This window comes from Carassius gibelio, chromosome A8 (genome assembly GCF_023724105.1).
Source record: "Carassius gibelio isolate Cgi1373 ecotype wild population from Czech Republic chromosome A8, carGib1.2-hapl.c, whole genome shotgun sequence".
In the NCBI taxonomy this organism is placed as follows: domain Eukaryota; kingdom Metazoa; phylum Chordata; class Actinopteri; order Cypriniformes; family Cyprinidae; genus Carassius; species Carassius gibelio.
The window spans coordinates 5,598,005-5,613,536 of NC_068378.1; the positions used below are offsets into that span (position 1 = coordinate 5,598,005).

At 37.2% G+C, this 15,532-nt stretch overlaps 1 protein-coding gene across 2 annotated transcripts; it reads left to right on the top strand.

Annotated features, from left to right (window-relative positions):
- Positions 1-375: 375 nt before the first annotated feature.
- On the top strand, positions 376-15,270 carry plp2b (proteolipid protein 2b). 2 transcript variants are annotated; one of them, XM_052603634.1, is made up of 5 exons: positions 376-673; positions 8,834-8,989; positions 9,063-9,161; positions 9,296-9,392; positions 13,520-13,709. In XM_052603634.1, the coding sequence occupies exons 1-5, from the start codon at positions 578-580 to the stop codon at positions 13,525-13,527; spliced, it is 456 nt and encodes a 151-aa protein (XP_052459594.1). In that variant the 5' UTR covers positions 376-577; the 3' UTR covers positions 13,528-13,709. The 2 variants fall into 2 exon arrangements, with proteins under 2 accessions (XP_052459594.1, XP_052459592.1); XM_052603632.1 differs by lacking the exon at positions 13,520-13,709 and adding an exon at positions 13,717-15,270 and having other exon boundaries at positions 378-673.
- Positions 15,271-15,532: the final 262 nt, after the last annotated feature.

A 15,532-nucleotide genomic window follows, 5' to 3' on the forward strand; every position in this document is an offset into this window, starting at 1 on the left:
CATAAGGAAACAACACAAATAAACTTGGGGTAATCATAAAAATAATTTTATTCATAATTAATTCATTTGTTAGCATACGTTTTGTATATTTAAAAGTAGTGGATCACATAAACATCTAAAAAAAAGTAGAGTTTTAGTTTTCCAATGCGGTTTTAAACTGGGGCTATGGTGGTTTCCTTTTTTGTAAACCTCTTTATGAATGTAATAAAGAGAGCTCAGCACTGAATGAAAATTTCCACCACTCACAGCTATATTTCACGTTTCAAATCCTAGCACTCTGCATACTCAGACTTGAAGGTAATTCAGCTGCCGAGTCGTCCGGGATTTACCTTCAAGAAAAAGAGCAAGTATACACTAAAGCCAACGCCCCGCACACGCGCACTCACGCAGTGCACGCACACACGCGCGCGCGCGTTCCTCTCCGCTCTACAACAGTGCGACACACATTTAGAAAGTTTATGAAGACGCTGCGTCAAAGTTGACGGTCTGAATCAGTCAATACTTTTTTGTGAGAGTTTGTTGATACGGGAACTAGGCTTCATACGAAGACGTTAATTCACAGGAAAACATCTCGAGAATGGCAGAAACCGATGCAAGTCCGTTCGGAGGCTGTTTGGAGAAACTGAAGCTCTACGTGCGAACTCGGAAAGGAACGATCCTGACCGCAGAAATAGTAAGTTATCAACATGACTCCGACTTTAACTTTACATCTAATCTTTTAAGAGGCTTGCACTGTGCCGAGAGGAATAACTTCAGTTACAGAATAAATAAACAAAATACTTTGGATTAAAATGATCTCTTGTCATTGAGACGCTCCTCGTTTGTTTTTAATTAATCATACAGCATATGTGCTAAACATTTAGTCTTATAGTGTGTAAAGTGTCTGTCAGAGTCTTCACTTTTGAGTATAAACCACATACTTTAAGAGCTAAAAATAGATCCGAGGAAAGTGGCGTAGTTGTCACACAGTTGCATTCAAGCAGCTGTTCAAAGTAACATAAACTTGCCTTACATAGAGTATGGTTGCGAATATAATTATGAAACTGTATCACTACATATTCAGTCTTGTCTTAAGCGTATAACACTGGGGCTAAAAGAGTTTTAATGGTGAATGAAATAGCTCTCATTGCAGAGGCATTTGAAACTTCACACTGACACACTAGTGTCTGCTTTTGGGAGGAGGTGGCATGGAATGTAGACCATGTGCTTGATGGTGTGTGTGTGTGAGGTCAGAGTTCACGAGGCGTCACCCATCTGCTGGAACCACAGAGACCAGGCTGCTGTTCTCTCTTATCACGTCTCTCCGTCCACAGAAAGTAGTAGTTGTGGGTGACCATGGCCAAATGTTTAAGGACTGTAACACAGCAGGCCTTTGAATACCAAAAATATCTAAAACTGAATACCTACATATCTGTCATATGTCGTACATTCTAATGTTTGTTGGTTCGTTTATTCATTTTATAAATCTCTGGCGTATGGTTGTTTTCATTTATTCTGTCTGTTGATGATATGTATTGTTCTGTCTGTCATAGATTTGTTTAGCCTGTTTGTTGGTTCTGTCCATCTGTCATTCTAACTGTCTGTCGTATGATTGTTTACGCTTTCATTCTTTTATCAGTAGTTCTATGCGCATTCATACTTTGTTTGTCTGTCTACCTATTCGTTCGATCTGTCTGTCTATCCGTCAGTCTGTTGTACGTTGATATGCTTGTTTGTTCTTTTGTTTGTTTTGTCTGTATATAGTTCTTTAGTTCTGTCCTTGTGTCTGTCTGTGGATTGTTTTTGTTTTGTCTGTATATAGTTCTTTTGTTCTGTTCCGGTGTCTGTCTGTGGATTGTTTTTGTTTTGTCTGTATATAGTTCTTTTGTTCTGTCCCGGTGTCTGTCTGTGGGTTGTTTGTTTTTGTTTTGTCTGTATTTTGTTTTGTCCCGGTGTCTGTCTGTGGGTTGTTTGTTTGTTTTGTCTGTATATAGTTCTTTTGTTCCATCCCGGTGTCTGTCTGTGGGTTGTTTGTTTGTTTTGTCTGTATATAGTTCTTTTGTTCCATCCCGGTGTCTGTCTGTGGATTGTTTGTTTGTTTTGTCTGTATATAGTTCTTTTGTTCCGTCCCGGTGTCTGTCTGTGGATTGTTTGTTTGTTTTGTCTGTATATAGTTCTTTAGTTCTGTCCCGGTGTCTGTCTGTGGGTTGTTTGTTTTTGTTTTGTCTGTATATAGTTTTTTGTTCCGTCCCGGTGTCTGTCTGTGGGTTGTTTGTTTGTTTTGTCTGTATATAGTTCTTTTGTTCCGTCCCGGTGTCTGTCTGTGGATTGTTTGTTTATTTTGTCTGTATATAGTTCTTTTGTTCCGTCCCGGGGTCTGTCTGTGGATTGTTTGTTTGTTTGTTTTGTCTGTATATAGTTCTTTTGTTCCGTCCCGGTGTCTGTCTGTGGATTGTTTGTTTGTTTTGTCTGTATATAGTTCTTTTTTTTTCTGTTCCGTTGTCTGTCTGTGGATTGTTTGTTTGTTTTGTCTGTATATAGTTCTTTAGTTCTGTCCCGGTGTCTGTCTGTGGATTGTTTGTTTGTTTTGTCTGTATATAGTTTTTTGTTTCGTCCCGGTGTCTGTCTGTGGGTTGTTTGTTTGTTTGTTTTGTCTGTATATAGTTCTTTTGTTCCGTCCCGGTGTCTGTCTGTGGATTGTTTGTTTGTTTTGTCTGTATATAGTTCTTTTGTTCCGTCCCGGGGTCTGTCTGTGGATTGTTTGTTTGTTTTGTCTGTATATAGTTCTTTTGTTCCGTCCCGGTGTCTGTCTGTGGATTGTTTGTTTGTTTTGTCTGTATATAGTTCTTTTTTTCATGTTCCGTTGTCTGTCTGTGGATTGTTTGTTTGTTTTGTCTGTATATAGTTCTTTAGTTCTGTCCCGGTGTCTGTCTGTGGATTGTTTGTTTGTTTTGTCTGTATATAGTTTTTTGTTTCGTCCCGGTGTCTGTCTGTGGGTTGTTTGTTTGTTTTGTCTGTATATAGTTCTTTTGTTCCGTCCCGGTGTCTGTCTGTGGATTGTTTGTTTGTTTTGTCTGTATATAGTTCTTTTGTTCCGTCCCGGGGTCTGTCTGTGGATTGTTTGTTTGTTTTGTCTGTATATAGTTCTTTTGTTCCGTCCCGGGGTCTGTCTGTGGATTGTTTGTTTGTTTTGTCTGTATATAGTTCTTTTTTTCATGTTCTGTTGTCTGTCTGTGGATTGTTTGTTTGTTTTGTCTGTATATAGTTCTTTAGTTCTGTCCCGGTGTCTGTTTGTCTGGATTGTTTGTTTATTTTGTCTGTATATAGTTATTTTGTTCTGTCCCGGTGTCTGTCTGTGGATTGTTTGTTTGTTTGTCTGGGTTTTCATTTATTCTGTGTGTTGCTCATTCAGTGTTTTGTTCTGTCTGACTATCGCTCTGTCTGTGGATTGTTTGTTTTGTCTTTCTGTCTGTTCTAGCTATTTTTCTGTTTGTCTGCCAGTCTGTGGCTCACTTTTCTCGTTCAAAGTTCATTGTGTTTAGGATTTATTTCGGTCTCTTTCAACTTCCTTGAATTCTAATTCAAAGTGGAACTCTTTAAAGTGTTTGTAACCCCAATTGAAATTCCGTTCAAGTGAAGATATTTAATGTCTATTTAAAAACGTTCTCAGTCCTATTCTAAATGATGCACAGTACTGTAACAAATTACTGAAATTCCTTCGCCGCCCCCACAGCTCATTATCATACCTCATTCTTATTTAAAATATGTCAAGTCATCACATGACATTCATTCTTTTGGAGCTTGACAGACCTTGGTCTCTATTTGTTTCTGCTTTTGTGGAAGAAAGCATTGAAACGCAAGTATGAATAAATGATGATGCAATTTTCATTTGTGGTGAACTTACCCTTTAAACTAAGCATAAATAGTCTGTAATAGCTTTTCGTATTGTAAAAAGAGAGAAAAAAAACATGAAGCAATAGCAAATTAATAAAATGGCTAAACAAATTTCTTGTTAGAAAATTTGTTCAGAGTAAATAATTCAAACCGGAGCTGACGGAGGGACTTTTGTTAACACATAAACTCACCATGTCTTTGCATACAAGACATAAACCATCAGAGAAAACACAGATAAATGCCAGAATGATAAACCGGCCCGGCTCTATCATTTATTATGCCTCAATGAAGCATTCCTAGTTCACCACATTTCACATGGCCTACTTTCTGTATCCTGTTGAAAAATATCATCAGCATATTGTGTCCTTATCACAATAATCTGCATTTGTTGCATTGGCCTATGATGGAATAACTACCTAATAACTAACTAACCCAGAAAACTGTGGCACTTTGAGGAGTAATAGCATGCTATATAACTAATTGCACGTTAAGGTCATGAACGTTGGACATCATGTACTCCTTTTCAAGAAATCAGTTTTGTCGTGCAGACACACCCACATCTAAATGTGTTGAGTCACTGGAAATAAAACGACACGCCTAGTGACTTACAGTAAATTGCCATTCATGTTGAGACTTTTACTGAGACTAACAGTAGATGAGTGATGTACTGTATAGCTCTCTTATGATTGGTCAAATGTAAACAGATGCAGGAAGGTTTGCTCTCTTGTCACTCGAACAAGCAGTGAGCATCTTGACATCACTAAATGCGTCTTTGTTAAATGATCAGTGTTGGGGTGTTTAATATTCCTTGTAATATACACAACTGTAACTAATTAGGCTATGGAAGTACAGTTGGCTGCGTGTTTATTTACCATGTTTTTGCATTACAGTGAATGATTTTTTGTGTGTGTGTGTGTGTGTATGTACTTTTAGTCATTCTTTATTTCTGGTGTTTCCTTATTTATCCGTTCACCCTCGTGACCCTGTGCAGCTCGGGGCCCTCAGCAGTGGGTGTTCTTAAAGGGCCAGCGCTGCATCCTTCAATAGAGCTTCATTGTGCTCTGCCTGGAGCTCAGTCTCCCTGTGAGGCTCATAGAGGCAGTTTGTGCCAGTCCCCACAACTCATAAAGCTCCGATACATATGTGCATGAAGGAGGGGTGCCTGATGACATCATGCCGCCCGCTTCGCTGCGAAGAACTGTGACTTCAGTCAAACGGAGTAGGTTGAAGGCAAACTGCAGTCGTTCTGCTGGCAGCGGTATATTTATGTGCCCTCAAGCTGGCTTCGTTTCAAAGGCACGTAAAGAGATAAGACTGTGCAGCTCCTGGCATGCCTTTATCAGCCCTTTCTCTGGTATTCGGAGCTTAGCTGAAAATGAAAACTCTGTACTAAAAATGGCTTGTTTACAGTCGCCTATAAGTGGTGTTCTGTGTAAGGCCAGCATTTGACTTCTTAACCCCAGGATAGCTGCACGTTTTCCTGGGTAAGATTGGATCAGTGCACTAGTATTGTGTTGTCTCTTTTATTTATGAAATAAGGGGCATCAGAATATCAGTGTAGTACATCAGTCAGTTTATCAGTGTTGTTGTTGTTTTGGTCAAATTGAGGTGAAAATGAGCTCATGGGCTATATGTGTGGTTAAAACACTCAATTTCCCAAAGATTGTAATAGTATTTATATTCCGGTGAGTGGATTGTTCCAGTAATAAATGACACAGACCCTGAAGAGACACAGTGACAAATATAACATGTGGCCAATACAGATAATAATCCCAGATATCCATCAGTGATGTAACACGAGACAGTGAGTGGATAGTGAAAAAGGATTGAAATAACTGCAGAGAAAAAGGAAAGTGGTTTGATGAAGACAAACAAAAGCACCAATGAAACATTAAAAATGACACCAGGAACGTGTTGAGACAGTAAACAGTGAATTGTGAAACAGCGATTAAAGTCAGAATCAAACAAAGTAGCGACAGATCTTTACTTCTGTATTGTGATGTACATCTGAGTGACACGTTTAGTGAAAGAGCAGGCACGTACGACAAGGACCGCTTCTGTACATCAGTTGTCGGTTCGATGAATGTAGATCAACTGAATCTGAGCTTGCAGTGGATAAAGAGTCTATGCTTACGCAAAATAAGCAATCTCATATGTAAGCAGATGCATATGAAAAATAATATGAGCATCAACAATAAACAGTGTATAAATAAAAACTGTCTAAAGTTCCACAGTGAACTGTCGGAAGCAGTAAAGGACTGCGAAGCTTGACGGTTGTTGATGGAAGCGATCTACTGCATCTTTGCTTTGAATATTGAAATGAATATGATCCAAATGTAGTCTCTGATAAGAAAATAAACACAGTTATCAGTTTTTTGCTCATAATGTTGCTTTATGAAACCTGCCTACATTGTTGATTTTATTTAATTTTTATTTTTAATAAGGTAGAGGGACTGATCTTTATTTTGATGTATGTTCAGATATTCATACCAAAAAAAAAAAAAAAATTCTGGGGGCCTTGAAATAGAGAAAATCGTCAAAAATGCTGCTGGTAGCTGGAAACTAACCCTAACGCTGGTGGGAAACCATGAATCGTTACTTTAAGATCAATAGCATGCATTTAGAAAATCATGTTTCGTTTAATGTTTGGTAGATATTGCCATGGTAGCATACGTTTGTGTTTTCCCCAAGTGACAGAAAACAGGAAACTTGCCTCCTAACACATTAAGAGTCTTCCTGTTTGAGAAAGCAGTATTATTCTGTGTTTTATCAATTGTTAGTCTGGCAGCAGATCATAGCAAACACAAGGCACAGGTGTTCAGCAGCAGCATGTGTACAAATCTTTAACACCACCACAAACCACGGCAAGATGAACTGAACCACGCAAGAACACCTGTACGGTCCTTCAAACAAGTATGAAACAAATAGTGTTTGCTAAGGCTTCCTTTCCCTTTTCTTTCTTTCTTTCTTTACAATTTAATTAGGCTTGTCAGGATAAGTTTAAAGTTTAAAATGTAAGCATGTTGAAAACTTTGTAATCTTATTTCAATCTGCGTACTTGTCATTCTTTCCAATCAAACCATGAGTCATACTGTAGATTAATGTTGACTAATGTCCGCTGCTGTTTCCCAGTTGTTGCCAGCAGTGTTTATTTAGATCCCAGCGGCACAGTGTTGAGTTTATGGGCTTTTTGATTAGACAGTCATAATAGTCTTGTACTCCCTAAAGTATTCTTGTAATAGTTCTCTGTTTTTAACCATATAAGGGCCTTCAATCTCGTCTACAACTTTGTGAATTGTGCTGTGTTTACATCCGTGCCGTAGTCCTCTCTTTAGTCTTCACCACATGTTTTAGTAATCAGACTTGGAAAAGCTTCACAGATCTCCATAGGATGTGAGCGAATCAGAGCTGCACTGTTAACTGACACCTAGAGCAGATGAATTGTGGGTACAGTAGACAGCTTTGGTGAATTGGCAGTAAACATGGGTGACGCACTGGAGAGGGAGAGTTTCCACACTAAAACGCCAAAGACATTTGGGAAAATAATGAACACAGATGTTTTCTACATCTTACGCAAGAGACAACTGAACAAGTTAGGGATTGTTTTATATGAGCAAATTAATACTACTAGAGGCATATGGACAGACAATATTACAATTATTTTTTTATTAAAACATGAAAGTACACTGGCCTTAACCGGTATTTGGACAGTTAAACCACATTGAAAAGTCATTTCAAGTTACGGTTTGTTTTATGTAATATGACTATATAAATTGAAAATTATTATTAATGGAAGCAAATGGACAGAAAAACAAAATACAATATTGTCTACAATATAAAACTACTTTTCAATGAAGCAGAGCAATCATAGATTTGAATTTTAAAGTTAGTCTTTTTTTCTGTTTTAATTTTCTTATCATTTACAGTAGATAACTTGTTCTTAGTTTTCATTCTGTCATTGTAAGGGTTTTTTTTTCAAGAAGTTTCTAGTTTGTTTCAGTTTCAGTTTTAGTATTTTATGGCTGCCAAAGTTTATTGGTTTTATTCAACATGTTTAACACGTGTTAAAACATTGATTTCTCAGCACAGTCTAGTGTTGGTGTTTTCCAGTGGCATTTCCCGTGTTTTATGTAGGCCAAGTGTAATTGTTTCAAGTTTTAGAATGTGTCTAATTACAAATTAATTTGTTGCCATTTTTGTTTTCTTTTGGAATCTTGTCATTTCAATTCAGTTTCAGTTTAAAGTGCATTTGAAAGATGTAGCTACTCAAATGTTTTCATTTAGTTTTTGTTAAGGTCAGCATGAAATGAACCTGCAGAAATATGGATCTCTTTTCTATTATGAACAATGCATCCAATTTATTTTTCAACTTCTCTTTTTCCATTTAATGTTTAAATGATCTTCCGGTGAAAATGACAGCCTCCAGTCAATCAGCTTAAACTTGTCCCTCAACAATCATCAGAAGAAAGATCTGGGTCTCTTTAGTTTGGGGACCAGTTCTCACTATTAACTAACCATTAACTGACTTTTGCCTCAATAAACTCCTAATTTGCTGTTTATTGATAGTAAGTTATCTGTTAAATTGGGTATGGGGTCGGATTAAGGGATCTAAAATATAGTCACGTAGAATAAGGCATTAATATCTGCTAGTATATGCTAGTAATATGCATGATGATAAACAACTAGTTGGCTGTGAGAATTGGACCCTAAACTAAAGTGTTACCAAGATCTGTCACTTCTTACCTTTTATTGTGACTTTAATGATAATAACACTATTGCAATAGAGAAACAGGCTCACTGCAGAACTGTATGAATACGCTATCTATCAGCAAGGGCTAACTGCTAATGCTAACTAGCTAAACCTTGACCAAAACCATGTTCCCATCCTTACACACTTCTACTCTGATGCAGTCGAGTTTCTTTTAAGTTATTAAACTGCATGTGTGTGTGTTTTCTGCAGCTGCTCAGCTTCATCATCCTCATCTGTTATGCCGCGTCAATGTATGGCGGCTATTCAGCGGTGGCCATCTGTGAGATGGTCTTTGCCATCATCTTCTTCATTGTCTTCATGATGGAGCTGGACAAACAGTTCCTGGTGGTGAACTGGCTCTGGAGCGTGAGTATGAATTCACTAGCATCACGGTCCAGCCTAGCTTTTGCATGCTTTAATTTTCTGTTTGTCCCTTCAGGATCTCATCCGCGCTGTAATCGGTGCAGCACTCTATCTCATCACCTCTCTGATCTGTGTGATCGGGGGATCCGGGGACGGGGCTCGCATCGCTGGCGGGGTGAGACATCCAACATTCAGCATCAAATGCATGCTATATTCATGTCTTTACGATCAAATCGGATTTATTAGTGCTTTATATCCTCCTCTGCACTTCTGGCATCTGTTGATAATAATGCTGACCTTCTCTGGCAGGTGTTCGGTCTGGTGGCTGGGATCTTGTATGCTTATGACTCCTACACAATCTTCTTGGACATCAAGAGCGGCAGACAGCATACAGCTGCCCCCACAGGTGCCTGAACACATTCATTTATTAAAACATGTTAGAAAGTTCACTGGCCTCAAAAGGTATTTGGACACTTTAACCTCATTTAAATAGCATTGCATTAGATCTCAAATATCAAATCAGGCGTCAGCAGATCTTTAGTGGATATACTGTGTCAGGATGTAGATGAATTTCTTATTTTATCACCAATGGATGCTCTGCAGTGAATGGGTGCCGTCAGAATGAGAGTCCAAACAGCTGATAAAGACTTCACAATAATCCACACTGCTCCAGTCCATCAGTTAATGCCTTGTGAAACCAGAAACTGTGTTTGTAAGAAACAATGCATCATTAAAGCGTTCGAACTATTGCTTGTGGCCAGAGTATGAATCCATAATCCATAATAGCGCTTCCTCCACTGTTGTCCTTTCACATCAAAATCAAGTGGCATGTTTCTTTAAACTGTGCTTGATTGGAGCATATTTCTCACCTGATTCAGATGAGATGACTCTTCCACTGGAAAAAGCAGCGGACTCATATTGTAGCCAGAAGCAGTGGTTTGAATTTAAATCCGTCTTGATGGGTTTGTTTCTTACAAAAATGCAGCTTTTAGCTTCACAGGATGTAAACTGAGGGACTGGAGTGGTGTGGATTACTGTTTTTATCAGCTGAATGGACTCTCATTCTGACGGCACCCATTCACTGCAGATGATTCATTGATGTGCCCCTATTATGGGTAATGAAAGGTCCATATTTTGGTTTTGGAAGTCCCCAACAGGTTGACATGCATGCAAGGTCAAAAAACACTTTCATTGTCTTAAAATAGGCATTTTTTTTTTTACTTTTTTGTGCAACGACTCCCAAACGATTCCTTTAATGATTCATTTTTCCAAACCGTGCCTTTGTATGTGTTCAAGACAGGTTATATATATAAAAACTCCCAACACTTTTCTCTTCCGACTTCAACATCTTCCTACATCATTGGTTTACCCTTTTCTTTTTTTTTGTAAAGGGTGTTTGACCCTGCTTGCATGTTTACTTTGTAAACACTGGGTCGTGCTTCTGCAGCGATGTTGGATGATTTTGAAGTTGGAGGAGAAAATGAGTAGGGAGTTTTTCGACACACCCTGACTGTACCCTAATGGATTTCCCCTCACCGTGCAGAGCAGGAATCTGCTACTGTGTTTGAGGGAGGGGAGGTTCATGTTTTCCCGGGTCTGCACGCACAACAAGTTGGCGGACATAAATATATCATTTTGACGTCAACTTGAAACAGCTAAAGATTTGTTTTTTTGAATGACTCGTTTTCATGACTCGGAGTCAACTCTTGCTTTTGAAAGACAATAACTCTGTTCACAGTGCACTTTTAGATTTCAAACTTTGCAGGATGTTTTCATGAACTTAGAGCCGTGCTACACACTGCATGAAAGGCCATTTTCATTTATCCATAATAGGGACACTTTAAGTTTACACAGGTGTCCTGGTGAAGTAACCACTTTTTCTGTTCAGTATTTCTACACCAAATCGAACAATTTCGTGTTGTGAAATGTTTGACCTGAAACATGTTCTTACATATTTCTATGAAATAAAAGCTCCTTGGTTTGATATTTTATCAAATGCAGTGACATTCATATATTTTATGTATCCTTTATAGGGCAAATGTCTGTACAGTATGCCCTGACAGAACATGACTAATTTTACGTAAAACTTTTTTGAGAGAAAGAAACAATTTAGACCGTAAAATATTTTTTACCCGAATTAACCATTTTCAAAGAGAGATGATATTTTAAGATAAATAAGTGGAGGAATTAACGTACAAGTCAGATTTGTATTCATAGGTAGATAGATACATGTCTAATTAATTGTTTACTTCATAGTTTTATTACTCTTAATTATTTTGTTAAACTGCACTGAATTCCAAGCTGTTTTTTCTTTAAGTGGGAAAATTCCAGTTGCTCACCAGCATTTTCAAAACAAATTTCAATTTCAATGTTATTACTTTTTTGAGATATTTAAATATGAAAAATTATCTTGTCTCAGAGGAACATTGTGGGTTTTGTACAAGTTAATACTTCAGTGCTTCAGCCTGCATAAACAGAAACCATGTGTACGGTAAAGCACTTAAGTTAGATTTTTGTAATTTTTACAAACTGAGGGATGTGGTAAGTGACAACACATCAACAGATGCTGTCCGTCTGTTCCTCGACCAAACTGAGAACTGAATTAAATGAAACGAAACTACATTTTCAGAGAAACCTGAGAGTTTTCTGTCCCTTACACTAGAGACATGATCACTTTAATTGATTAACCGATTTAATTTGGCTTTTACTCGCATATAAAGATTGACAATTCTTATACAGAAACTCCATCAAATACGTTCATTGAAAGCTCAAACGTGTTTTTTAAAGGGGTCATGAATTGGCTTCTTTAAATTATCTTATACCGTTGTCTGAGGTCCACTTATGACGTTAGCATGCATTCAAAAACATCAAAATCAATATGTTATATGCTATTTGTATAATGGTTTAGAGGCCTGCTCGAGATACGCTGGGTTTTTATTGGTGTGTCATTTTTAAGACTTGAGGAAGTTAAGTCAGAGTAAACTAATGCCTTGTCCAAATACATTTGTGGTCTTTGCACTTGACCACTTGACAACTTATATGATGTATTTCCTGTTTTTGGCCTGTAAGTGTTCAAATGAGGATGAAGACCACAAGTGTGTGTCGAATTTTTCCATTACCTAAATGAGCTTTATTTTAATTTTAAATTCTTTGCATTTTTTGCATTTTAAAATCAACTTCATTTTAAATCAAAGTCTCGTGATTTATTTCCAGAACATGACGCATTATGGGATACATTAAGCCTCAAATAGCGCTCCGGAGTAAATGTGCAAGACTGTCCCAGGTCTTAAAAATAGCAAAGTGAAGTGCCTTTAAAGGGGTCATGTGACGTTGCTAAAAAGAACATTGTTGTGTATTGGGTGTAATGCAGTGTGTTTATGGTTAAGGTTAAAAAAAAATGTTTCCATATAATGTACATTATTGTTGCTCCTTTTTGAAACGGGTCAATTTAATAGATTTTAAGCTCATCGGTCTGAAAATCAGCATCACATGACCCCTTTAATGCAGACTTAATCCACGTGTATCCATCATGCATCATATTCTGGAAACAAATCGAGACTTTTTGCCGAGAGATCATGGAAACCTTTCCAGTATAAGTTAAATATGAATATAATAACAAGAGATAACATATAATTTGGTAGAAAAACAGTTTTTATGTTTTATTTGTGCAAAGATGAGAAGTGCTGATACTTATTTTGTAAAACATTGCAACTGCTTTGTATCAGCTTATTAGAAGCACCGCAAATTAAAATTGTCATGTTTTAGAGACAACTGAACAGACATTTAGAAGTTGATTTAGAAGTTGCTTCATGTGAGCTGAGCATTTCTAATATTTGGATCTGAAAGAAGGTTACACAGCGACTGTGTTCTTCCACAACTAAGCACTGCACAATATTTTGTGATCTTCAACAGCATGTTTAGTGCTTATTTACTCTGTCTAGTTTAGCGCCACTCGTGTTATTTCCCTGCTGTGTCATGTGTGGATCAGGGGGCGGGGCTACATAATTAGGCATGATCTTCTTCTGTGGAGGCGGAGCTTAACCTACAGGCACATTCCAGCATCTGGCGTTCGCTGGGCCTGGTGTCAATAAAAGCTTTTGTTTCAGTTACAAGGATGTTTTCACTTCTGAAACTTACAGGATATTCTTATACATCAAAAGCTCAAGAAACAAGTTGATTTCTCAGTTCATGACCCCTTTAAACAATGTTTTTTTGGAATAGACTTTCAATAGAGAGACAGAAATCTCTCAAGTTACGATACGAGTGTGAGCAAAACATGACAAAATGTACATTCGGGGTTGAGCTGTTTTTTCCGAGTGTGCACTTGCATTTCTTGTGAGTAGAGCTTTCAGTGCACACAAATAAATACAGATACCAGAAACAAAATCTAAAATTAAAGAATGGAAAATAAAAATATGAAGATAGTTAGAAAATATTTAAGGATTGTCTACATATTTACAGTATTGTGGATTTTTGTGAATTTCCAGGATATTTCTGCCAGTTGGTGACGTGTTGTTACCTCTCTCTGAACAGGTCGCTGAAGGCCATCATGGGATGGTTACCACTGACAATTGGCATTTAAGCCAAACGGTTATTGTGACCGACTGGTCTCTCCGTTTCACACGTCTGCTCTTAATGTTGTGTTACTGTAACAACTTAACCTGACTAACTATCCCCCAGTCATTTACTCTGCGTCTCCCTTTTTGTTTTCTCTCTTTGTTTTTTAACAGATGACACCGTTTGACACTACTTTCCTCACTACAACATTAACAGCAACCAAAACATGGAGAGCAAGTCTAAAACTGGCAAAAGGAGTGAATTCCTGAGAGTTATTGCAAAGTTACCACGAGAGATGAAGACCAGAGGAATGCAAAAGGGACAAAACTTTAAACAACACAAGAGGTTTATGGATAAAAGGGGTTAAAAAGTGAACTGTAAGATTAAAGACACCACCATATATGAAGGAACAGAGAGAAACAGAAACCATCGTCTTGGTCGGGTGGCTTTTGTTACCACAAATCTTTTGTTAGAAAAGCACTACCAGGACATTTAATAAGAGATCTTTTTTTTATTTTTTTTATACAATTTACAAAAGAGATTCAAAGTCAGTCTGTCTTCCCAGTCTTTACTAGAGAAAGACACATTTTGACCAAGTGATTTTAAACAAAGTCGTGTTGGAAACTTGATTTAATTCAGTCTGGTGCTGTTTTTTTATGATGACACATGAAGGTTGCGTTTGTTATGGTGTAAAATTCACTGTAATTCATAATTGTAGCTTAAAATCTAATAACTATTGATTGTTCATTTGGTTTGTGCTTAAAAAAACGTTATAGTCGTATAAGGTTAATCAAACGGGATTTGAGTCGGATATATCCAACTCATGTGCGGTCAAGAAAACAGTCACACATTTAAAGGGATCTTCTCTTTGTTTCAACTGAAAAGGAGTGGATATCATCTTTAATATTTTCCATGGTGCCACAGTTTTGTACTGTAACAGGTTCTGATGTCCATGTGTTGGTACAATGTTAATTTTCATTCATCTTTTCTTACATATCGCCATTAAACCTATTACCTCAAGAGTTGCTCATTATCTTGATGCCATAAGTATTTTCTGTTGTTATTCTAATAATAAACTGATCACGTATATTAATATATCTTCATTCACAGTCTGTACAGTTCAACCCTACTGAGGAATGTAGTGTAATAAACACTGAAACTGCCTTCACAGTTTGTCAACATTCACTCATTCAAGATTTCCCCAAGACTAAAAAGAATAAATATCTGTTCACTCAACTGTACAAGTAAGAGTTTTTTATTTATTTTATTTTATTTTATTTTTTTGGAGTGCCTTGAAAGAGGTTATTCAGAAGTATTTGGCCCTTCAGATGTTCAAATGTGCTGTCAGAAGCGTGTACAAGCCAGAGATGCATAGATCTGAATCCATTTATAACATGTTTAAATTGTTTTAACCATTTCTGAATTATAGATTGTAATGTGTGAAGTCTGCCTGATTCTTTCCCTCATTACTATTGTTTTTACAACCTCAGTTTTTTCCCCAATTACTTCTTGAAAGCATTTATTTGTGAGATGGTTCTGTAAAAAAAAAATGGTAAACTCAGGATGTTCTGCTCTTTTTAAACGGGACACTTTTAAAGAAACACTTTATTGGATGTTTTTGGTTTTACAAGTACAGCTCGTGGAAATAATTGTGCAGAATTTATGTCTCTTTCTAACAGATATGGCTGGTATTTCGATAACATTTAATAAAAGGCTGTTATAACGTGTTGGACTGTTACTGGTGTAAGTGCTTCCCCCTCACTGAAGACAGCGCCACCTGCTGGGAACAAACCAATCATTTAGACCGCAAACAATGACAAATAATATCACAAATTTACTTCATCTTAAAAATGTTTGCAAAATTGTTTTTTTTTACATTTAACATTTAAAAAAAGAAGTGTTTTGCTATATTCAACGATAGACTGGTAGTGACGAATATTTGTCACTAGATGGCAGCATCTACATTAACTCAGACAATCTCTGTGTGTG

Bases quoted from the DNA above. Each gene is read 5' to 3' on its own strand.
- plp2b (XM_052603632.1), top strand. From the start codon at position 578: ATGGCAGAAACCGATGCAAGTCCGTTCGGAGGCTGTTTGGAGAAACTG. The intron at 674-8,833 runs GTAAGTTATCAA...TGTTTTCTGCAG, and splicing joins CGATCCTGACCGCAGAAATA to CTGCTCAGCTTCATCATCCT. The intron at 8,990-9,062 runs GTGAGTATGAAT...TTGTCCCTTCAG, and splicing joins TGGTGAACTGGCTCTGGAGC to GATCTCATCCGCGCTGTAAT.